Source organism: Miscanthus floridulus, chromosome 6, assembly GCF_019320115.1.
Source record: "Miscanthus floridulus cultivar M001 chromosome 6, ASM1932011v1, whole genome shotgun sequence".
Classification (NCBI taxonomy): domain Eukaryota; kingdom Viridiplantae; phylum Streptophyta; class Magnoliopsida; order Poales; family Poaceae; genus Miscanthus; species Miscanthus floridulus.
Genome location: NC_089585.1, coordinates 89,571,246 through 89,596,657, shown reverse-complemented (window position 1 = coordinate 89,596,657; position 25,412 = coordinate 89,571,246). Strand labels below are relative to the sequence as shown.

General features: G+C 44.0%; 1 protein-coding gene and 1 non-coding gene across 3 annotated transcripts in view; both read right to left on the bottom strand.

Annotated features, from left to right (window-relative positions):
- Window positions 1–956: 956 nt before the first annotated feature.
- The window catches only part of LOC136456285 (carbonic anhydrase, chloroplastic-like), a 53,283-nt gene continuing 28,827 nt past the window's right edge, over window positions 957–25,412 (bottom strand). For both annotated transcript variants that reach the window (XM_066456088.1, XM_066456090.1), the window contains 2 exons: window positions 1,506–1,611; window positions 957–1,417 (listed from right to left, as the gene is read on the bottom strand). In XM_066456088.1, the coding sequence (XP_066312185.1) occupies window positions 1,277–1,417; window positions 1,506–1,611 (247 nt within the window). In that variant the 3' untranslated portion in view covers window positions 957–1,276. The remainder of the gene's footprint in view (window positions 1,418–1,505; window positions 1,612–25,412) is intronic.
- Window positions 20,909–21,017, bottom strand: LOC136461991 (small nucleolar RNA R71). The gene has a single exon (XR_010760522.1). It is a non-coding gene; the product is annotated as a small nucleolar RNA R71 (small nucleolar RNA).

Here is a 25,412-nt window from a genome sequence, read left to right as displayed (position 1 = left end):
CGGGGCGCGCAGGGTTTGGATCCACGCTCCCCTCGCTGATTCTGCGGCAAGCGGAGCCGCTTCGTCTAGCGCAGGTGCGGGCGACGGTGGCTGGCCGGCACGCACTATGACGGCTATGTGGCCTCCCACGTCGACCGTTGGACGACGGCCAGGGCAAATCAACCATTAAATGAGGGCAAATCAGTCTTCTATTTATATGGTGCTAAAGTTTTGCTATGGATCTAAACACCTAAGCCTCAAGTCATAATGCCAAAACTTTAGCACCAAAAGATTTGGTGGCATGGCTGTTGGATCTAAACACCCCCTTAGTTTTATTTTGCGTTAGATGCATTCGGGGTGAGGTAACATTTGTTGTAATAAGTAATAACATAGTGTGGTGAATGACAACGCGGCAGCGAGAGACATCCCCTTCATCCCGTTCCTTGCTCTCCTTCCCCCTGACTCAGGGGGTCACCCGCTGGCGCCGCTAGGCCCCCCCCCCCCCCCCCCTCCTCCCGGCCTCCACTCCGAACACTGTCATTGCCCCTCCAACGCGCGGTGACGGCAGTCCGTGGCGGCCCCCCCAAAAAGGGCAACCGTCGCAACCCCTCCTCCCTCCCCCTCTCCTACACCACCCCTCACCTTCTTCTCCGGTGTCCTGGGCGTCTGGCGAGGCCGATCTGAGCTTTTGAATTATTATTATAGTTTGTTCGCCTTCCTTTTGTAAGCATAATACACCCGCTTGTATGCGTTAATATTGCTGGAGATTGAGCTTTTCCTCATTGTTGAGAATCATTTTTTCTCGTTCCTTCAGGTCGTCTTCTTTTTTTGATAATACTTGCTCCGTTAAGGAGTATATGGTGCATATGCATGAAAAAAAAAACATATGAAGAATAAATTTGAATCGACCTCACATAAAATGGTGTCATATATCAGCATTTCATAGAGAGACAGACAAGATGAGCATCACAAGGCAGTAGAAAAAGGTAAACGCTTCATAATAATATTGCGAAAAAAGGATTATAGCTGATGTCTTTTGACCACAGGGCGGTCAAATTACTCATCATATAATATATTACATAGACATGAAAGCTCGGCGTTAGAAATAAAAGCGGTAGAAAATGATATTGCTTATTACATTCACATTGGGTGATCCGGTATATATGTATGTAGCTGCATGCTGAAAACATATGCAGGTAGTACTCCACGCATTCACATCGATCGGGTGCATATCGGTAGGTATGTAGTATATATATTTATGATGGTGTAGGAGTTGTTAAGCGGGCGGCCGGGTGGCTTAGCTCTTAATTTCCCATGTGTGGAACTCCCCTTTCACGAAGTTGTAGTGGCCGCCGACCAGCTTGAGGGTCCCGTTGGCCAGCCCTTCCTTGACGAAGGGATAGGTCTTGAGGTTCTCGAGGGACACGTTCACAGCCTCCTGCACAAACATTAAGAAATACAAGATCCTTTGATGAGCAAAATCAATCTATTCAGACAACGACTGCTCGAGCGTGTACGGTGTATACCTTCTCCAGGATGGAGCATTGGTCATCGAACGGCACCGAGGCGTGCTCTTTCTTCACCTTCACCTTGGCAGGGAAGCCGATCCTGACCCAGTCCTCAACGAAGTGGCTGGGTACACACCACCAAACCAACAGACAACATGCTGGGATCAAATTCATGACACGAGACACCAGTTTTTTTTTTTATCTGAATCAAACTTGTATATATTTTACGGTGACGACTTACAAGTTGTCAGGTGCGCCATCCTGGAGGGAGAGAAGCGCCCTGATGCCACCGCAGCAGCTGTGGCCAATGACCACGAGGACCTCCACCTTGAGGGCGCACACGGCGTACTCAATGGCAGACCCGATGCCGGTGTACTTGGTCTGCAGTTGGCGAAGACGAAAGGCAACCATGTTAGTCGTCCGTCAATGGCCCGCCCGGGATAGAAAAAATAGACGTCCATTGCGACGGTCAGTGTGTACGCGTACCTTGTCGTAGGCTGGGACCATGGCGGCGATGTTGCGGACGGTGAAGGCCTCACCGGGCTGTAGGCCCAGGGTCACCGACGGGCACACCCGGGAGTCAGCGCAGGCGAACACCATGTACTGCATGCAGCAGAGGAAAATCACCATCAGAGGTCGGCGAAAAGAGGGAGGGAGCCCGCAAAATCAGTCCAGTTCCCACGGCTCTTATCGATAAGCAGGGAGGCAGATCGGCCTGATCAGTGGAGTACTACACGATTCTGGCTGTGGTGGATTTGCAAGCTGGCACCCAGAACCAAAAGGCAGCAACTTTTGAGTTTTGACCCGCCTGTCTTTGTTCCAGTGCTCTTTTTACAGGGGCAGGATGGAGAAAATCCAGGCTGCAGGAAGGTTCCTTCCGGGCTACTAGTACTAGCTGCGACGAGGATATTCTAGGCTGATTTCCGTGTGCTCCCGGGGCAGATAAAAGTAGTCAAGGAACAACACGCGGATCCATCCTATTCCCGGCGGCCAAGCAAGAATATTCCCGGCCAAGTTGGCACGCAAAAGGGAGGCTGCATATATGCATAAGTGAATGAACCGATAACGAATTTCATGTAACGGGTTTATGTGGCCCAGGGACGTGGGTGTCCAAATCAGCACTGCAAAGTAAGCTTGACGGCAAGAGCAGCATCCATCAGCCATCAGGACTTCAGGGCATGAGCAATGGAGGCTAACAATTTTAGTGGTTTAAGTACAAATAAAGTAGTCTACATAGACGATTGAGACTACTATTCACACAATGCAAACTATCACTACTTATGATGTCAAAAGTGCCTTTTTTTTCTTTCATATATGTCACTTTTATTCTATCTCTCTCTTTTTTTTATGGACCACCTTCTCTTCCTAAGCATACGTAGCTTCTGCAGGTAACTATGATAACTCTAGAGCACCTACTTTTTGTACAGCATGACATCCGATCCTATATGGATTTTGGGGCTACTTCTAAAGCCACTGCATTGGGGAAGCCCTCAGGAGGCAGGACGCTGGAATATTTGTTCTGGCTTGGATTAGCTCACACTTGGGATGCCATGATTTGGAAAGGGGCCCGGGGATACAAAGGCAATTAGGACCCGTGGCGTAATGCAATCATCTTCCACTGTTTTTTTTGTATACTTTGAGACATCTGTAGTGTAGGAAAGCATATTTTCTCGAGGATCGGCATGGCCAGTGAGGTATGGATGCGACTACACAGTGTTCTCAATGCTAAAGCAACAGCCAATAGGCCCTCCTGCCCAACAATTATGCGCCTAACTTTTGCAAGGTGTGTGAGAGGAGAGGAGAGAGGACACGTCCAAACCAACTACTTCTCTACCATACTGACGATGAAGAAAGAATCCCGTGAGGTGAATGGTGGGCCTGTGCTCAATCATGGCTGGACCACACATTAGCCATGGAATGATGAATGCTAATACACACCTGTTCTTATCTAGTACATGGCTCCCCTTGCATTCTCTCTGTTCTATCATAAGGTAAGCCAAGGAGACTTGGGGTTCACGTCTCTTTGTGTTATGTATGGTATGTGAGTGTCAAACAAAAATCAAAATGATGAGACATCTGAAATGGCTGGTCACCACCATCTGTTGCTGGCGTTCAAATGTAATGATGGAAGTGACCATTATAGTTCAAAAAAGAATTCAACACGGCTAGCAGGTGGAAGTGACCATTATACTTCAAATGTACAGAGTAGTTCTTTGTTTTCCACAGGCCGAGTAGGCCAAATTAGACTGCTTCTATCTTCTCCTTTTACTACAAAGAATATTTGACTACTACTGTAGTAAATTTTATGGGTAGGAAAACTAGTAGAACCAGCTAGCTACACCACGCAAAAGCATGCATGAAGTAATTACTAATTAGGAGCATGGGATCGATGCCAGCTCAAGACTCCCATAAATGAAAACAATAAACTCTGTACTTGCAAGATTCTGGCACCAGGTTATACTAGTTAACTGAAGGAAAATCAATATACTAACAATAACTATATCCGTCATCTGCAAAGTGAGCCTATATAGGGATGGCGGCATCTCAATAATTTACCAACCAAATGCAAATCACCAGAAGCAGCACATGGGTTAGCACTCGCGGAGCGCATGTTAGTGCCCGCCACAGTGGTGGCCGGTGGGAGCTGTGAAGGATTTTGCTTTGCATGCGTCTATGTATCCCACTACAACATTTCTTTGCGCTATGACATGACTACTAGTAGTGCCAAAGTTGAAGCTTGTGCCTTATGGATGGGGCAGACTTGTACAAAACAATTATAGGACTAGTTATATATGTATATCCAGCAGACTACTTGCCCATTGGCCGCTAATATAATGGCGACAAGCTGTCACTATCAGTTTTAAGCCGTGCAATTAGGACAATCCGTTTCCTTTTGTCTACTGCAACTTTGACCTCGTTACCGGCGCAAAGGCTGCGTGCGCACCCAGGGACACAGGGTGGACGATGAATAGTGCAGCAGGGTTATTGCAGCTGGGAATGCAATGCAGGGATGCTGATGAGCTACAGCCTAGTACTAGCAGCGATACAATTCTCTGAGCAGAGCTTGCCTCAATCTGGACAGCTGGGCAACCAGGCAGCAAGTGCTACTACCAAATCTGTGGGCCAGTCGGGCGTTGCCCAGAGTCCCACGTTAAATCCGAAATTACAGAACGCGGTTTCGCCTAATTAACCATCCAGATCTGTGCTGAGGATCACGGAAGCACCAGCACCTACGAGTACGACAGAATAACCGGCCAACCGGCCGGCCGGAGTCGCTAGAGACGAAAAACTTAGCGGCGTACAAGGGAGAGCTGAGAAGAGAAGGCAGTATGGTAGTAGCGCATACCTTGGGGGACTGGCCGGCCTTGAGAGGCTCAAACAGCTCCGGCTTCTTGCTGCGAAAAAAAAAAATCAACGGGGTCTCTCAGAATTCCCGAAAAAAAAGCAAGCACCGTAGGGTTGGAAACTGAAACGACTAAACCAAACGCGGGGCTGCAGAAGAAAGCGACAGCTCTGAGTAGAGACATGACTTACTCATAGACCTCGGTCTTGAACTTGTTGAACCCGCTCTTCAAGCGCTCGACGGCTTCCGCCATGTCCTGCAGGATGAATAACCATAAAACCGTCGGTCAGTTCGCCATCCCTAGAAAGACCAACTTGCATACTCTTGATCGTGATGCAGCATGAGGGGGTAGAGAGAGAGAGAGAGAGAGAGAGAGAGAGAGAGAGAAGGGGGGCATTGATGCAATTTTTGGCCTCGCCCACGGACCACAAGAAAAGCATGCACAAAGGTGATCTAAAAGGGGGAACAGGGATCTTCTTTGCACCAGCATAGTACAACACAACACAAGGAGAAAGTAGAAGCTACAGGCTACTGATGGCAACAACAGAGGAAAAGAAAACGGAGGGATTGACGGAGAGATTACTGTGTGTGCTGTGAGGATAATGGTGCTGAGCATGAGGGAGGAGGAGGAGGAGGAGGGGGGCAGGGGACGGACCTTGGAGGGTGGGTGGCCTTCTGGTTCTCAAGGAGTGATGACTGACGAGGCGGAGGAATCTATGGACGGCTTCCCTGCCCCCGCCTCCTTTTTATAACAGGGGAGGCAAAGTCAGCTGCTCATCTTCTCCTCTCTTATCTCCGGACGGATGGATGCGATGCGGCCCTCCCTCCCTTTCTCTCTCTCGTCTCGTTCGACTCTTGAGCTGCCCCGCCCGCTGTCCAGTTTACTAGCAACAGGACACGTGCAATTGTTTCAGCGAGAGAAAGAGACGCCCAATAACGGCTGAGCGCGGCTTCTGTGGACAAAATTAAACGCCTGAGCGGAATGCCGATGGCGATGGCTACTTCTACTTGAGCGCGCGTTGTGGAGAAATAACGACTCCAAAATGACGTTTGGGACCACTGATTCAGCGAAACCACGGTGGCCATGGAAACGCAGTGGCGTCGTTGTGGTAGATGGACCTCGATGGCCATGGCCTCGTCGTATCCCCATCCCCGCCCTCGTCCCCATGAGTCGATTCGCAGCCAAAGAAATCAAAATATGGGGGAGCAGGACTACGGGAGGAGCAGCGGAGCACCTTCTGTAGAGGATCGGCTGGCCAACGATGTGGATCCGCCGAGCTCCTGCATCTACTGGCGGCGAACCCTGCTCCTGCATCTGCTGGCGGCGAACCCTGCTCCTGCATCTGCTGGTGGCGAACCCTGCTCTGCCCCTGCGCCTTCTTGGGTGGGAATCGGAGGAGGAGCGATTGGGGGCTTGGCCGCTTGGGGCGTCGGGAGGCGGGCCCCAGTGGCGGAGCCACCCTAGCGGCGACATGGGGCAGCCGCCCCAGCTACCGGCGGTGTAGTCACGGAGCACCGAAGACGTCGCGAGAGGCAGAAAAGGTTGATGGATGCACCTTGGCTGTTTGTTAATTTGACCACAGTGACCTACGCAGCTATGCCCCCCACAGGCCAAAGCCCACCGCCCTTGCAGACAACCGGAGGCACAGAATGACGGAAGCCGGCAAAGCGCCCCGTTCCTTGGTAGTGTCTGTCTGTCTGATGAGTTTGGACTTTAAACAATTGCAGTCAACAGAAAAGCACTGTGTTTTGGTGATTCATGATGGTCGGGTACCCTTTGTAAACTACTCTCTATATCCCTATATATAAGTGTCGCTACGGAACATATCCATCAAACTTTTTAGAGTTTAGCTAGGTTGGTAGAAAATATTATATCTTCAAATAAATTTATTATGAAAATAAATTTAACAATCTTTCCAATAATAATAATTATATACCATAAATATTAATATTTTTAATATATATTTAGTTAAAGTTGAATAAGTTTGACTTTCCGGGAATCGAGAACGACACTAAAAAGGGGTGGAGGGAGTGTATGGGTTCGTTTTTGTGTGCGTTTTATGTTTAGGTCATGTATAATATTCGCCCTAGCTAGAAAAGGTGTCCGGCTCCGTCACTGGCAGGCGCTGTCGACTTGTTGCAGCGAACTGACGGAGGAAACACGGTGGGGATGGGGTTATAGCTGCTAGGACGCCGGGCGGAGGACTGTTTGCAGCATGTCCGCGCGTGGTGACTGGTGAGACGTGAGAGACGCCGAGGGTCCGAGACGGGTCGAAGTGGGTGTCGGCCAGGGTGGGCGGGTGGCCCGGTGCGAAGTGCTACACATGAATGGATTAAATTATAAGTCATTTTAACTTTCTCAATAGTCAATGCATCTCAAATGTAACTAAATTTATATAATAAAGTAACAACATTTATAATACTAAATAACTATCACTAGATTCTTCATTACTTATACTTTTATAGTATACCGATTTTTTAATTACATTCTACGGTGGCGGTAGAGCAACCTGAGGTTGGTACTCATGGAGCAGTGACCGCACCGCCGTGTCCCGCTCGCCCTGATCCACCGCCACTGCTGCAGCGCCAGCAGCCTGCAGTGGCCCCACCGCCTGCGCTTGTCACGACACCGGATCTAACTCTGCTTCCCTCTCTCGCTCTGGCTCCTCCGGCCCCGGCTTATGCACAGGTCAGATTGGGCGACCGTGCGGTGCCCACCATCCTATTCCTATCACGCAAGCGTCGGGCAGTAGCGATGCGGCATGCCATGCTGCTGGCCAAGAGTGCGGTCGCGGGGCTCTGCCTTGCCATGCTTGGCGTGGTCGCTGCCGACACCCGCAAGAGCTGGACTCGTGACTCCTATAACAACTGCACACAGTTCCGATACATGCAGTGGCGAAGCTACATAGTCGCTCCCCCCCCTCCCACCCAAAAAAAAGAAAAATCACTACTTGGGTTACATTTTTACCATAGTTGTATCTTAAATTTTCACACCTATCAGAGAAGCGCACCCCTCTAATTTGTTCTAGGTTCACCGCTAGGTACGCGCTAAGAAAACCCCCCTTGATTCCTTTTACTCACATGATAGGGTACTAGGAGGCCATGAATGTGATCGGCTTCCTGTACTCTGTGTTCTAGTTCGTCGCGCTCGCGCTTGCCCAGCTAATGAGGAATGTCAGTTAAAACAATTAGGTATTTAGCTGTACTATACGAGATTTCTGTGCCAAATATCCATGTCATTTTCATTCTACAATTGTTTCAGTCGTCCGTGACCCAGTTTGATTCTTTTCCTTTCCATTGTCCTGAATATTCATAGGTTTGATAAGCCGGTGCTGATATACAACCCAATTAGAGAGGCCAAATGTACTAACGACAGCTAAAGATCCTTATCTCATACGCACATAAGTAGCCATTGCGTAGGAAAAGATTTTGCCGAGGGTAGCTGCTCACTTAATGAGATTATATATAGGGATGGATAATCTCGCAAAGGAGCAAAGTGTTCCTGTCACGTATCTGCTCTGGCCAGGCGAAGGGCTGGACGGCTTCAGGCAGCTAGGACGCCGACTGCGGCTGGCCTAGGGCAGGCGGCGCCTAGGTGTCAGCAGGTCTGCTGCGGGCGACTGGAGTGGAGGCATGTGAAAGATCCTAATGGCTAGAGAGAGATGAATAGCCTATAAAAATTTCTACAACGACACTTAAGCCAAGAGGTTAGACAATTATAAAGCGAAACGAGTGTTGTGCTAGTCTACTCAAAATCCAAGCCTCATACCCATAATTCTAGTTGCTATGATATCTAATTCACACAAAGATGCTAAGTCACTACCACTAAGTTAGTGAGTTCTCAAAGGCTAACTAAAGAGCCTCACTAACCAAACTAGACAAGACACAAGCTAGTTCTCAAAACTAGTTACACTAAATAGCTTATCTACACTAGGTAAGTAAATGCACAAGAGAGGTAGTGAGTTATACCGCGGTGGCATTTGATGATCAATCAATCACAACGAATATAAATGAAATTCTCGCTTGCTTGCTAGCAAGCTAGTCACTCACTTGGAGGTTCACGTGCTTATAGGCATCACATGCCTAACCCGCAATCGGGTGCCGCATAACCAATACAAGATGAGGATCCACAAGCCATGACCAATCAACTAGAGTACCTTTTGGCTCTTCATCGAGAAAAGGTCAAGAACCCCACACAATCACTACGATCGAAGCTAGAGACAATCACCTTCCTCCGCTCGACGATCATCGCTGCACCAAGCCATCCGAATGGTGGCAACCACCAAGAGAAACAAGCGAATCCCACAGCGAAACACAATCACCAAGTGCCTCTAGATGCAATCACTTAAGCAATGCACTTGGATTCACTCCCAATCTCACAAAGATAATAAATCAATGATGGAGATGAGTGGGAGGGCTTTGGCTTAGCTCACTAGGTTGCTATGTCAATAAAGATGGCCAAGAGAGTGAGCTAGAGCTGGCCATATGGCTTAAATAGAAGCCCCTATAAAATAGAGCCGTTAGACTTAACACACAGCCCAACTCGCGCTGACCAGACGCGCCGGTCAGATCGATCGGACGTAGCCAGCCCAACGTCGGGTCGCGGAATCCTCACCACATGTCCCCGCGATTCAACGCCCACCGCGCGATCCCAATGGTCGACTTTGCCCGCGCCTGCACTCAAGTGGAGATCAGACACACCCGCGAACTGACCTGACACACTAGAGCCGCGTCCGATCGTGCGCACACCTGAGCGCCCAAACCAATGACCGAACGCAACGCTGCCACCACCTAACTCTACGCCACCTCACGTTCGATCAGATCCAGAGATGATTTTTGTTGATCGGACGTGTCAGCTCAACCTCAACCGGAAGCAGGCTAGCGTCCAATCCTTTCTCTAGTTGCGCGCCAAGTTCAAACGTCCCCAAGTCAGCATACGTCAGTGTGACCAGATGCACCACAATCAAGTCCGATCGCTCCTTGCGCCAGCATCCGATCAAAGACCGAAGCCGCGCTCTTCACTGCTAAAATTGACCGGATGCACCCGACTAAGTCCGATCGCTGCCAGTGCAACGTCCGGTCACCTCGGGACAACTCCTCCACTTCTCAAACTTTGCCACCCTTGCTCAAATGTTCCAACCATCAAGTGTATCACCTTGTGCACGTGTGTTAGCATATTTTCACAAACATTTTTAAGGGTGTTAGCACTCACTAGAATCTAAATGCATATGCAATGAGTTAGAACATCTAGTGGCACTTTGATAACCGCATTTCATGATGAGTTTCACCCCTCTTAATAGTATGGCTATCTATCCTAAATGTGATCACACCCACTAGGTGTCTTGATCACTAAAATAAAGAGCTCCTATCAAATATACCTTTGCCCTGACTTTTTTGTTATCCTCTTTCTTCTTTTCCAAGTCCGAAGTACTTGATCATCACCTATTTGCTCACCACTTGGAATGTGCTACCCTATCTCATGATCACTTAGAGCAATGGGTTAGCACTTAGGGTTTCATCAATTCACCAAAACCAAACTAGAGCTTTCAATCTTCCCCTTTTTAGTAATAGATGACAACCCTTTCACAAAGATATGAATTGAAATTCAATTGAATCTATGTTGCTTGCCCAAGCATATTTACCATGTGTAAAGGATTTGGACAAGTTTTATGAACCTCAATTGGTAGCATTAGCTCCCCCTATATATGTGCTAAGAGTTTGGATTAAAGCTTACACATATGCATGGATTAGAGTTGTAAGAGAGTAATGTCTACCAAATAATGCTAAGGTATAAGAGGTTGTAAGAGAGTAATGTCTACCAAATAATGCTAAGGTATAAGAGATAGACCTTTGAAGTATGATACCAATCGGAGTGCACCAAATATACCATCCTTAGCACCATGGTTAGTTAGATACCACTTGCAAAACACAAACACTAGATACCTCATGAGCAATGTTTTTCTAAACGCTAAACAGTCGGTCACCTACCGTTTAGCCATTATTCGGGCAAAACACTCCATTAAACGGGCTAAACGGACAATTAAACAGGGTAAATGAACGATTAAATGGAAACGGAGCACCACCATGTAGCATTTATATGGTGTTTAAATGGGCTAAACGACTGTTGTTGACGGTAGTTAACAACTAATTTAAACCGTCAATTAAACATGTATAAGGCCATAAATATAATCACCAATGAAGGTTTAGGGGCTTAAACTAATAAATTCTATGAGTTTCGTTGAATCTGTGTTTTCAGCAGGGTTTAATCAAAAAACAGCCAAGGAGAACCTAATCGTCAAAGGAAAATACGGAGTTCCACCGTGATACCTATGTGGGAAGACTCTAGAAGGATCCAGAAGCCACGTCAACGAAGCAGAGGGCCACCCCTTGACAGGTGGGGCCGTCCGGCCTACAGGTGGGGCCACCTGCCCCCCTAGGCCCATCTGTCAGCCAGCTTCGTATGTCAGTCTCCCACCACCTTTGAGGATGCATCTAGGTCGTTGCTTAAGTTGGTTTGATCCAAGGGCTCACGTTGGACCCTTAGGGCTATACAATCCAGCCCCTGCCTCCCCTTAGGCATCAGAAGTCATCAAGTCATTTGAGAAGATAGAAACTGATGAGGACATCACTCCTTTGGATGTACCAGCTGATCCTCCAACCGTCATGCAAGGTCCAATGACCCGGGCTCGAATGCGTCAACTCAATTTACAGGTGAGCTCGTTCTTAAGCGATCCTTTTCATACTTTTGATAATAGACTACTACCTAATGATGTTATCTTGTTTAGGAACATTGGAGAGGGTCAAGAGGGACTAAGAGGACGTGGAGGAGGTGATGATGACCAGCAAGGACATCCAACACAAGCCGGAGGCCCAGTCCAACACGAATTCAAGTCTGCCTCGGCCTCCAGGACCAGTCTGCCTTAAACTGGTCACCCAGGACGCATCCGGACTCTGTTTTCGATGATCCATATATGGATGGAAAGCTAATTTGATAAGGAAGCCAATCCAAGTAGTTTCACGTCAAAAGCTGTTCGGACTCAACAGAAATCGTCGAAACAAGTCAGCGTCCAGAATCTATCAGGGTGCTGCGACACCGTCTTTTGGTCCGTTGGACCATGTATCGAGTTTGGGCCCATTAGGGGCACATCCAGGGGTCTTGCACGACCCTAGAGTCTTCATAAACAGCCGCCGCCCCTCCATTAGGGTTTGGGTTTTGCTTAGATTATTTTGTCAAGAAACAGTTTCGCCGTTCTTCGGTTTGTGAGACCCCAACTCGTGAGATTAATCATTTATCTGCAATTTGGTTGCTTTCTTTCTCGTTCTTGCTTGTGTTCTTCGTTGCGCAGGCAGGGATTAGCCTTCTTGGCGAGGTCAACCTGGTCCGTGACTTGGTTGATAACTAGAGGAGCTATGGTGCTAAGATTGCAGGGTTCGATCTTTCGATCTGAAGCCGGATCGGTGTGTCATTCTCCGTCACAACGATAGTTACCATCACCTGACGGAAGATCGGGATCCCCGTCTCCATTAAGTGGTAATCAGAGCTAAGGTATACCATCAGGTTCACTTTTATCCCCTAGTTTGAGTGTTTCGTATTTGTCCCATAGTCCAGCGCCATACTCGTTTTTCCTATCCTAGAACCTTCCGCGCCATAGCCTTTGCATATTTCAGTTTCTGAGTCCGTCGTGTTGAGTTTGTGTCCTGGTCAAGGTCTTGTTGCTGGTTAGGTCGTGTTAGAGTCCAGTTTGTGTGTTTTCCCCCATCGTTTCCATCAAATCTTGGCTGTTGTGACCAATTTTGCACACATTGTTCCCGTTTTATCCTCTAATTCGGAGCCAATTCTTAAAACTGGTTCAGTTTTCGCATACGAACTCTGTTTTCGACGTTCTATATATGCAAATCGATCAAAAAATTTTTTTGGATCCGTCCATCCCTCGCATTATTGGGGTTCGGAATTTTTAGATTGGCCAAAAAGTGGTCACAAGATTCTCGTTTCGTGGTCACAAGGTTTTTGTCAATTTTCATCCAGTTTTCTGAAAATTCCACAGGCCACGTCTTACACTTGTTTGAGCTCATATTTTCTGTGGTTACTGCTTTTGTGCTCCTAAGTAAAGGAAAAATATAAAAAAAATAAAATAAAAAAGTCAAAATTTTCTAAAAAAACAACGACAGCCCAAAAAATAAAAAAAAGAGAGAGGCAAAAGAGGAACAATATCTAGAGGAGCATATAGAGAAGCCCAAAGTGAGCTGTATTTGTGTGTGCTGTCTGGTTCCTTGTTTGTGTTGCTGTTTCCATCCACCATACTTGTTTTTCTCATACCTATCACCTTGCTATCCACCATACTTTTGTCACAACTTGGTACTTGCAACACTTTAGACCAGCAATGAGGACAAGTACTTTGGACTATAATTCAGCATTACTTTCTGTTACTGACTTGTATGCTATATATATATATTACTCTTTGTTTGCCTTCTAAGCTCCACAAATTCTTCAGATCAGTACAGACAAAGGGCCTTGCAATCTTGGTACCACTACCTCATAGGTATCACGAATCAGCCACCGGTTGTACCACCCACTGCTTGCGTTGGTAAGAACTTGGTAAGAGCTTGGTAAGACACTTCCACTTGCTGTGAAAAGTGACACCACTACAACCACGTAGTCATTTGGTAGGGATAACTTTTACCTGTTTGTTCCTGTTTTTGTGTTTTCAATGGCAGGAGGTGAACAGACTACAGATAACAATCCTAAGGGTTTCAGTGAGTGTGTCAGCCAAGAGCAACTACAAGCTGTTGTAGAGGATGCCCAAAAAAGGATGAATGAGGCCGTTAGGAAGGCCGTCACTGACGCACTCATTGAACTCAATATTGGCAATAGCATGGTGAGATTGGACAAGCGAATTTCCACGCTAATCAACAAGGTTACTGAGTTGGAAACCTTTGTGGCGGGCAACAACGATGTTTCCGGCAGCAACACCGATGGTCAAGACACGGTGCATGATGCCGCTGGAAACATAGGTCGAGCAGCTATCTGACAAGAGAGATTACGGCAACGTCTTCGCCGCAACACGACAGGTATGGGTGGTGTCCACCACCACCACCGTCAAGGTAATAATCACCGTGTGCCCGATGATCCTTATGCTAAGGTTAAGTTCACAATACCATCTTTTTCGGGTCATTATGATGCTGAGGGATATCTTGATTGGGAGATGACGGTAGAACAAAAGTTTAGTGCCCACCTTATACCTAAGCAGCATAGAGTTAGACAAGCTACTAGTGAGTTTAAGGATTTTGCCATTATTTGGTGGAATGGGCTAGCTGCACAGGATGCTTTACCTGGTACATGGAAAGAACTTAAGGTAGCTATGCGTGATCGTTTTGTTCCTCCTTATCATAGAGACTTGCGTAAGAAATTGATGCGTTTAGAACAAGGAGATAAATCTATACAGGATTACTATGGTGAGCTCCAAAAGGGATTGATGCGCTATAGTGTTGTAGAGGGAAACAAAGATGCCATTTGTCGTTTTTATTCTGGTTTGAGGCGTGACATTCAGGACATTGTTGATTATAAAGAATTTAACACTGTTAACCAGTTGTTTCAGTTTACTATGCTTGTAGAAAAGGAATTGTAGGGGCGTGAACAGCAGGGCAAGAGCAAGGTCAGCACCAGCACATACACGCCATGCTCGGCACCATCTTCGGGGCTGACCAAACCAACCACTTTTCGGACGCCTCCACCAGCGAGCAAGTGACCAACAGCCTCTGGAGTTTCCGCTACACCTAAGACACCTCCCGCATGACCTTCAGATTCAGGTAAAAATTCTTTGCAGGTGCCTACCAAGAGTTCCTCATCCGTTGCATCAACGGGACGCACTTCGGGTATTCAGTGCCACCGCTGCCATGGCATTGGCCATGTGCAGAAGGACTGCCCAAGTTAGCGGGCATATATTGCTACAGAAGATGGTTACATCAGCACCTCTGACATTGAGGATGAAGAAGACCAAGATGCAGATGAGGAGGACGGCGAAGTCCTTGGTGACGAGGCCACGGCGTCCTATAGGAGCATTATTGTACAGTGGGTGCTCAGCTCACAAGTCCAGCAGCCTGAGAAGCTACAACGCCATAACTTATTCCAGATTTTCTTCGTCATCAGCGACCGTCGAGCACGTGTCATTATTGATGGAGGTAGCTGCAACAATTTGGTGAGTTCTGATTTGGTCAAGAAGCTTAGCTTGACCACACGCCCACACCCACGTCCATATCATATTCAGTGGCTAAATGATTCTGGTAAAGCAAAGGTAACACAAACTTGCAAGAGTTTCATTTTCTATTGGTTCTTATGCTGATTCTGTTGATTGTGATGTGATACCTATGCAATGCTTGTTCACTTTTATTGGGTCATCCTTAGGAACATGATAATGATGCTACACACCATGGTAGAAGTAATAAATACACTTTTGTGCATAAAGAAAAGAAAATTACTTTGGTACCTTTGACCCCTGCTCAAATTGTACAAGCTGATAGAGAACGCGCTGCTAGTTTGAATGATGTTCAATCTGAAAATCAGCAAGTTGCTAATTCTATTTTCCCACCTAAAAAGGATAAGTCTACATCTATTTCTAAGGCTAAGGGGATTAAATTGAAGGGTGGTGTTATGCTTGCAACAAAATGTGACTTTGCTGAAATTTCTGATGATGATATTTGCTATGCTTTGGTATGCAAACGAGCTATGTTTTCACTTGATGATATTGTTAGCTCGGTACCTCCTGCTATCACTAACCTTTTGCAGGAGTATGAGGACATTTTTCTAGCTGAGATACCCCCGGGGCTGCCACCTATGAGAGGGATAGAGCATCAAATCGATTTGATTCCGGGAGCGACCTTGCCCAATCGAGCTACATATCGAACCAATCCTGAGGAGACTAAGGAAATTCAGTGGCAAGTCTAAGACCTCTTGGACCGCAGGTATGTACGTGAAAGCCTTAGTCCTTGTGCCGTTCTTGTACTTTTGGTTCCTAAGAAAGATGGAAGTTGGCGTATGTGTGTTGATTGTAGAGCCATCAATAATATTACTATTCAGTATCGTCATCCTATTCCTAGGCTAGACGACATGCTTGATGAGTTGTGTGGTTCTATAATTTTCACTAAGATTGACTTGCGAAGTGGCTACCACCAGATTAGAATGAAACTTGGAGATAAATGGAAAACTGCATTTAAAACCAAATTCGGGTTGTATGAGTGGTTAGTTATGCCTTTTGGTCTGACAAATGCACCTAGCACTTTCATGCGCTTAATGAATGAGGTTTTAAGAGTTTTTATTGGTCATTTTATGGTAGTTTACTTTGATGATATATTGATTTACAGCAAGTCTTTTGATGAACATATGGATCACTTACGTGCTGTTTTTAATGCCTTACGTGATGCACGTTTATTTGGTAACCTTGAGAAGTGCATCTTTTGCACGGATCGAGTTTCTTTTCTTGGCTATGTTGTAACTCCATAGGGAATTGAGGTGGACGAGATGAAAATTGAAGCCATAAAGAGCTGGCTGGTTCCCCAAACTGTCACATAGGTGAGGAGTTTTCTTGGTCATGCAGGATTCTACCGCCGCTTCGTCAAAGATTTCAGCACCATTGTTGCCCCATTGCATGAGTTGACGAAGAAAGGAGTGGTGTTTCATTGGGGAGAGGCACATGAGGAGTCCTTTGACACTTTGAAGGACAAGCTTACACACGCACCATTGCTGCAACTTCTAAATTTTGGTAAGACTTTTGAGCTAGAATGTGATGCTAGTGGAGTTGGCATTGGTGGTGTTTTGATGCAAGATGGTAAACCTGTTGCTTACTTTAGTGAAAAATTACATGGTTCTGTTCTTAATTATTCCACGTATGATAAAGAATTGTATGCACTTGTCCGTTCTTTAGAGACGTGGCATCATTATTTGTGGCCTAAAGAATTTGTTATTCATTCTGATCATGAATCGCTTAAGTATCTTCGCTCTCAAAATAATCTGAATCGTAGGCATGCTAAATGGGTTGAATTTATTGAGTCTTTTCCTTATATTATCAAACATAAGAAAGGGAAGGATAATGTGATTGCTGATGCTTTGTCTAGAAGATATACATTGCTGTCTCAACTTGATTGCCGGATTTTTGGTCTTCAATCCATTAAAGAACAATATGCGCTTGATCCTGATTTTAAGGATGTGTTGCTTAATTGTAGAGAGGGACGCACATGGAATAAGTTTATGATCAGCGATGGGTTTTTGTTTAGAGCTAATCGCCTATGCATTCTAGTTGGTTCCGTTCGTCTTTTGTTGTTGAAGGAGGCACATGGAGGCGGATTGATGGGACATTTTGGTGCCAAGAAGATGGAGGAGGTGCTGTCCACACACTTCTTTTGGCCTAGGATGAGGCATGATGTGGAGCGGTACGTGGCTCGGTGTGCCACATGTCAAAAAGCTAAGTCGCGTTTGAACCCACATGGTTTGTATATGCCTCTTCCTATTCCTTCTACTCCTTGGGCAGATATATCTATGGATTTTGTGTTGGGATTGCCAAGGTCTAAGAGGGGGCGGGATAGTATTTTTGTGGTGGTTGATCGTTTTTCTAAGATGGCACATTTTATTCCTTGTCATAAGAGCGATGATGCTATTCATATTGCTGACCTTTTCTTTCAAGAATTTGTTCGCTTGCATGGTATGCCTTCTACTATTGTTTCAGATCATGATGCAAAATTCTTGAGTCATTTTTGGCGCACGTTGTGGAATAAATTGGGGACCAAGCTGCTGTTTTCTACAACATGTCATCCCCAAACTGATGGGCAAACTGAGGTTGTGAATGGAACATTGTCTACTATATTGAGAGCCATTTTGAAGCGCAATTTGAAGATGTGGGAAGAGTGTTTGCCGCATGTGGAGTTTGCATATAACAGGGCAAAACATTCCACCACCAAGGTAAGTCCTTTTCAGGTAGTGTATGGTTTTAACCCCCGTGCTCCTATTGATCTTTTGCCTTTACCTACCACTAAGAGAATACATAGTGATGCTAGAGAGCATGCTGATTTTATTCGTAAGTTGCATGAAACAACTAAAGCAAATATTAAAAGCATGAATGAAAAGTATAGAATTGCTGGTAGTAAAGGTAGAAAAGAGATTAAACTTGAACCTGGTGATTTGGTTTGGTTACATTTAAGAAAAGATAGATTTCCTAAGCTACGTAAGTCTAAATTAATGCCAAGAGCAGCTGGTCCTTATAAGATTATTGAGAAAATAAATGATAATGCATACAAACTTGAGTTGCCACCCGAGTTCGGGGTTAGTCCCACATTTAACATTGCAGATTTGAAACCTTATTTGGGAGAAGAAGATGAGCTTGAGTCGAGGACGACTCCAATTCAAGAGGGGGAGTATGATGAGGACATCACTCCTTTGGATGTACCAGCTGATCCTCCAACTGTCATGCAAGGTCCAATGACCCGGGCTCGAATGCGTCAACTCAATTTACAGGTGAGCTCATTCTTAAGCGATCCTTTTCATACTTTTGAGAATAGACTACTACCTAATGATGTTATCTTGCTTAGGAACATTAGAGAGGGTCAAGAGGGACTAACAGGACGTGGAGGAGGTGATGATGACCAGCAAGGACATCCAACACAAGCCGGAGGCCCAGTCCAACACGAATTCGAGTCTGCCTCGGCCTCCAGGACCAGTCTGACTTAAACTGGTCTCCTAGGACACATCCGGACTCCGTTTTTTATGATCCACATATGGATGGAAAGCTAATTTGATAAGGAAGCCAATCCAAGTGGTTTCACGTCAAAAGCTGTTCGGAATCAATGGGAATCATCAAAACAAGTCAGCATCCAGAATCTGCTAGGGTGCTGCGACACCGTCTTTTGGTCCGTTGGACCATGTATCGAGTTTGGGCCCATTAGGGGCGTGTCCAGGGGTCTTGCACAACCCTAGAGTCTTCATAAACAGCCGCCGCCCCTCCATTAGGGTTTGGGTTTTGCTTAGATTATTTTGTCAAGAAACAGTTTCGCCGTTCTTCGGTTTGTGAGACCCCAACTCGTGAGATTAATCATTCATCTGCAATTTGGTTGCTTTCTTTCTCGTTCTTGCTTGTGTTCTTCGTTGTGCAGGCAGGGATTAGCCTTCTTGGCGAGGTCAACCTGGTCTATGACTTGGTTAATAACTAGAGGAGCTATGGTGCTAAGATTGTAGGGTTCGATCTTTCAATCTGAAGCCGGATCGGTGTGTCATTCTCCGCCACAACAATAGTTACCATCACCTGACGGAAGATCGGGATCCCCGTCTCCATTAGAAACCCTAATCTCCTCATAGCTCCTCCTCCTTCGTAGCATAGCTAGTTAGGATAGATCTAAAGGGAGGCAAGCGGTACTTTGCTTGGATTCCCGATCTTATCAAGAGCGTGGTTCGGTATAAACTTTGTACCCCTCTCTCTTTTGTTTCTCTATTATTTTTATATGCTAGTTACAATTGTTATGACAATCTCAGTGTTCATCTTATTCATGTTCTTCATTATGATGTTCAATGTCTATTTTATTTATATACTTAGTATAGCTAGTTTATCATTGTGTTTATGAATAAGTTCGTACAACGCTCACTCTGATGTACACAGGGTGGGTGGTCGACATTGTGTAAGCATGGTGCTTATACGTTGTTTACCTGTGGATACATCCTATATTCTAGGTCATGTGGTAGATCACGGATGTGACACTCCCATTGAGTCCTTTGTAGTCCACTCCCCGAATATAGGTGCACGTAGGGTCCAATTACAAAGGTAGAACGAGTTCTGCCCTCAATTTTCCTTCGTAATATCCCTTAGGTGTAGATATGATGATGATCTTAGCCATGATTACTAGGTGTAATTACACTAATCAAATGTATGCTTTGACTTATAATTAAGAATGACTTAGGAATTATTCCTCTAATATTATACCCGACCATGCTAATGCTATATAAAGGAGTGCTCTGAGTGATTTATCATTATTATTACTTATTATGTACATATCTTATCCTATGACATATCCCTATTATGAGTAGAACATTGGTTATGGTTTATTTCTCCTTCAACAGTATAAGTTATCAATACATATCCATGCTAGACCTTCCCAGTAGTCAAAATATAAATAACGATACCTGAAATACTCTCGGGTAAAATGCTACAATGGTATATTATCTATGCACTTGCGGATACTTTTCATTCATAGATTTATATATATTCTCTCTAGTCACATAATTAATAAAGAATTGCTTAGTGTTATTCAAGTAGTAATACTATGTAGTACCAACAAATATCTTTGCATCAACACTAGGGATGACAACCTAGTAAAGTTAGGGATATAGGTTTATGATAGGTGGCTAAGTATTTCAAACAAGTGACACGTTAAGAAATACCAACAAGCATTTTTGGCGCCGTTGCCAGGGAAGGTAGCTAGCAAAGGAAGTATTGATAAACTTATGCTTATTGATGTGATCGAAATAAACCACTGACCTCTACTCAAGCAGGATTACCCTTGTTTTGTCTACTTATGTATCTTATGCAGGATAATGTATGATTGGTTTTAACCTTCCGACAAACTACGTTGAAGATCCAGAAGCATTAATCAGGAGAACCAGAGCTAAACTCAAGAAAGTCTGAGCTTTGAAATTAGAAGACAACTAGATAAGGCGAAGCTTAACACCTGAATTTGAAGCTATGGCTAACATGATTCTCCGTGATTCTCTGCTCTAACTATAGCCAACATCTGAGTCGGACCAATAGTGAATGTTGGAGACAATGGATTCGAGCTCAAGCCAGCACTCATCAACATGGTTCAAGCAAGCCAGTTTTATAAAAAGGCACATAAAGACGTGAGTGCACATCTTCAACACTTCCTAGAGATCTGTAGCACTTTCACCATCAAAGGAGTAACCCAGGATGCCATACTACTTTGTCTTTCCCATTCTCACTTTTGGGAAAGGCAAAGCAGTGGTTCTACGCCAATAAAGATAGAAATACTACATGGGATAACTGCTCTACTGCCTTTCTAGCAAAGTTCTTTCCTATAGGCAAGACCAATGCTCTGCATAGGAGAATCTCAAGCTTTCAGCAACAACATGATGAATCTATCCCTGAGTCATGGGAACGCTTTCAAGACTATATAGTAGAATGTCCTCATCATGGGATGGAGAATTGGCTACTCATGTAGACTTTCTATCATGGGCTGACCAATAGTACCCGTGAGACTATGGATGTTGCTGCTGGAGGTGCATTCTTGTCACTTACACTTCTAGCTATGACCACTCATGGAGAATATGGCCTCCAACCAAGGCTGGAATGAAGAATGTGTTTAGACCCACAAGGGAGGTGGAGGTATGCATCAACTCAAGGAAGTAGACATGCTATCTACCAAGATGGACTTACTAATGAAGAAGCTTGAAGATCAAGCCAATGAGAAGCAAGAAGTCATGCACATTCATGATAATCGCATGACATGTGAAGTGTGTGGAAGCACTAGGCATTCAGGGAATAACTATCCTAAGACCCATGAGGATGTGAATTTTGTCAACAACAACTACTACTTTCGTCCTCAGCAGAATCAAGGATGGAACCAACAACAAAGGCCGAACTACTAAGGTAATTATCAAGGTAACTATCAAGGTAATAATTTTAATAATTTCAATCAACCACCCTTAAGAGAATTAATTGCTGGTCAATCCAAAATTATGGAGGGATTATCTAGAAAGGTAGCTTCCAATGATAAAATTCTAGAGAACATAAATAATATAATGGATAGCTTTGCTTCTGCCATTAAGAACTAGCATAGCTTTAATAAAATGATAGAATCACAAATAGCTCAGCTAGCAACTACTGTTCCTCCATCCAATAAAGGTAAGATTCTAGGGCAACCGAAAGATCTAGAAACTATAAATCTTGTTGATATTCACAATATAGCTTACTACTACACGGAGCCATCGATGAGAAGGTGGATAGATTATACCTTGCTTGAGAAGAAGAGCGATCTAGGAAGACCTGTCATCCCCATCGCCATTGGGCCTCACATTTTTCAAGAAGCTATCTGTGACTTCGGAGCAAATGTCAACATCACGCCTAAGGTAATCTATGATAAAACTAATGGGGATACTTTGTTGTACACAAACATATGTTTACAGCTTGCAGATCAGTCACTCTACTACCCTAAGGGAGTTCTTGAAGATGCCATTGTTCGAGTGGGATAATCATATGTTTCCGTAGACTTTGTGGTTTTGGAAACAGGTGGAGATGTAAGGACACCCATTATCTTGGGCTGACCTTTCCTAAGCACCGCTAAAGTCATCATCTACGCGGATAGTGCCAAGATCTGCTTCACAATCAAGAATATAAAGGAGAAGTTTTCTTTCAAGAATCGCATCTTGCAATCTCCTAGTCATCCACAAAAGGCATACCTGCCTGAAGAGACAACAGTAACTAAGAAGAACAACCGAAGAAGGAGGAATAACAAAGCTAGACAACAACATGAAGAGACAATCAACATGATCAACACATTCTGATCAGAGTACGAACACCTCCTCGCTTCACTATTCCTCGCTAAGAAGGATGATCCTGGTGTACCAACGATTGAGTGTACCATTAGACAAAGAATCTTCCACAAGACCTTCTATGACATTGGATCGGGGATCAACATAATGTCCAAGATAACATATGAATATTTATTCAAAGATGAACCTTTGTTCCCTACATATATGCAATTATAGATGGCAGACCAATCAATCTGATTCTCAGAGGAGATAGCAAAAGATATTATGGTAAGAATACATGATCACTATGCCCCTACCGACTTCATGGTTCTGGACATGGGTGAAGAAGAAGATGATACACCCATCATTCTTGGAAGACCATTCCTCAACACCACCAATGTGATCATCTACGTCGAATCTGGACAAGTCCACTTCTAATTCCCTAGAGAAAAGGTACGCTGTTATTTTAATAGTTACACTACTTATGAGTAGCCAAAGAAGTCTCACTCTAGGAGGAGATGTCGATTATCCTGAAACCAGAAGAATCAATCTCCAAAGAATGAATGGGAGGAAGATAAGGAACTTGAAGGAGTTGTAAAAGATGAACCCGATCCGCCAAAGTCAAGTCCATAGACCAAGCTGGTGTGGAAGGAGAAGGAAACATTGTCACCAGAGTTACAAGAGGTGCAATCATCAGGGTCTCCATCCTCGGGACCGGATGATGCACCCGAAAAGTAAAGGACTCTTCTCTAGCCAAGTCCTATCCGGAGGACTTAAAAATCTAAACCCTGGCCATGAGGTAACATTGGTAGTTATCCATATTTACTTTTAGCATTGCATGAATTATTTTTCACTTTAGCATATTTACTTTTCTGCATTAGCATTGCATTTACAAAAGAAAAATAAAAAGTTCCATTATTGCATTACATCATTGCATCAGGAAAATCCTAAGCCCCATGTGAATAAATCTGTGGTGTGTAAAATCCCAAGGGAATATTCACTATGGCAGCATAAAAATAAAAATAAAAACAAAAATAAACATGCATACATACTTCTTTCTGCATTATATAAATAGGAAAATCCAAAAATATTAAATAGACATCCTGCTAGAACTTTGTCAATTAGAAAATCTGTCTAGCCTCCAAGGACAACAAATCTCTAAATGGCTGACCGCTAACCCCTTATGTTAATCCATGCCATGAGTTTTTGGTGTTCTTGTTGGAGTATTTTGCAGGATGATCAGAAGTAAAACCATCCATCCAAAGTACATTCTCCCGAGCCGCTGCTACACCCGCTACATGAGGAAAATAACTTCTGGAAGGATAAGAGAGATTTTAAGAAAGACCACAACAACATCTAGCTTGGGGGAGGAGCATCCCCCATGTATCTAGCTAAGTATTTCTTTCCCTTTTTGATTTTACTATCTTTGAGTTTTCTATATATTTGCTAAAGTCATAAAAAGATGCATAACAATAACTAAAAGCAAAATAAAAATTTATCTTTGTCTTACATATGTATATTAGTAAGGTGTGATCTAAAAAAGTGAGAAAACAAAATAAAAGTGTGTGTCTATTTTTTATTTTTAAGAGTTGAATAAATAAAATAGACTCTAAGGATAATCTCTTGCAATAGAAATGATGACTAGTTGCTCTATCGTGATTCCTTTCGAGTACCTAGTTTTTAGCCTTGAATTTTTCTGAGTTTTGGATATGACTATTTTGATATAAGAATTTACTCTGAACTTAAAACTTGTGGGTAGCATATGCTTAAGCTAAGTCTAGGTAATTGACGGATATGATATGAGAAGGTCTGAGCTGCTGTTTATCTTGTTCCTAGTGATACAAAAGTTCTGGAGATTTATCTTTTGAAAAACATAAAAATCTTACATGATGAACTCCTATATGATAAAACTTGAATTCCTACCAAGGCCATATATGATATTAGATTAGAAAAAACTTCCACTCATATATGCTATTTGTTTTTGCATTGAGTTTAGTCAAGCTTTGTTGATGCCTTATGAGAGGTTTGTCATGCTCTTAAAATCAAGATCACGTACACACTACCTAAATATGCACTACTCCTACACTGGGGGTAGGCGCAACAACATGCCATCCATTTAGATTGACCTAAAAATGTTTTACTCCTACATCGAGAGTAAACACCAAAAATATTCTTAATAGATATCCACCAAATAAATGCTCCAAGTTCTTCTTGCTATCTCTCAAAAGTTTTCGTTGTAGAAAAGAAGCATGGGGTTATGCAAAAGTTATTCATAAAAGAGAGAGACAGATGAAAAATAGACAAGTGTTTGAGATATTGAAAACAATGGGTACTCAGATGCCCGCTTAAAAAAAGAAAAGAAGAAGAAGATGATGAATAAGATATCCCCTGTTTTCTTGCAAAGTTGTTTTCAAATTTCAAATGAGAGATATGTTTTCAAAGAGCAAAGTAGAATTAGGTTAGCCACCATATATATCCACCATATACATCCATACACATGCACATCTTAATTTGATTGTATGACATAACTCTCTTTGGATCTAAGGTTTGACTTTACAATATATGTATTGCAAGTATGCTCCTTTATGCTTTCTCTACACCTATGAGCTCCACATAAGCCTTAGATGTAGGAAGAGAAAGGCATAACACCACTATTGTATTGGTGAGGATCCATAAATTCCACATATATTGAGAGAGTGTCATACAATAGGAAGTTCTGAGTTTTATTTTGAAAATCTATAAAAACTCCAGAGTAATGGTAGAGCAAAGAACTTGAGACATAGTGCTTGACTTGATCATTCTATCTTTCAATTGCTCAAGACCCAAGTGAAGGCTGAGAAGCCCTATGGTTGAAGGTAATATGGGCAAGTTTGAAAGTTAGATTGATTTATTCTAATCCGGAGGAGAATGTACTTTTGAGGAGTTGCTTCAATGTTTTCAAAATCCTTAAACTCCAGATTTAGTTACTAAGTTTAGTTTTGCTAAGGGACTAGCAAAAGGTAAGCTTGGGGGAGTTGTTGAAGGTAGTTAACAACCAATTTAAACCATCAATTAAACGTGTATA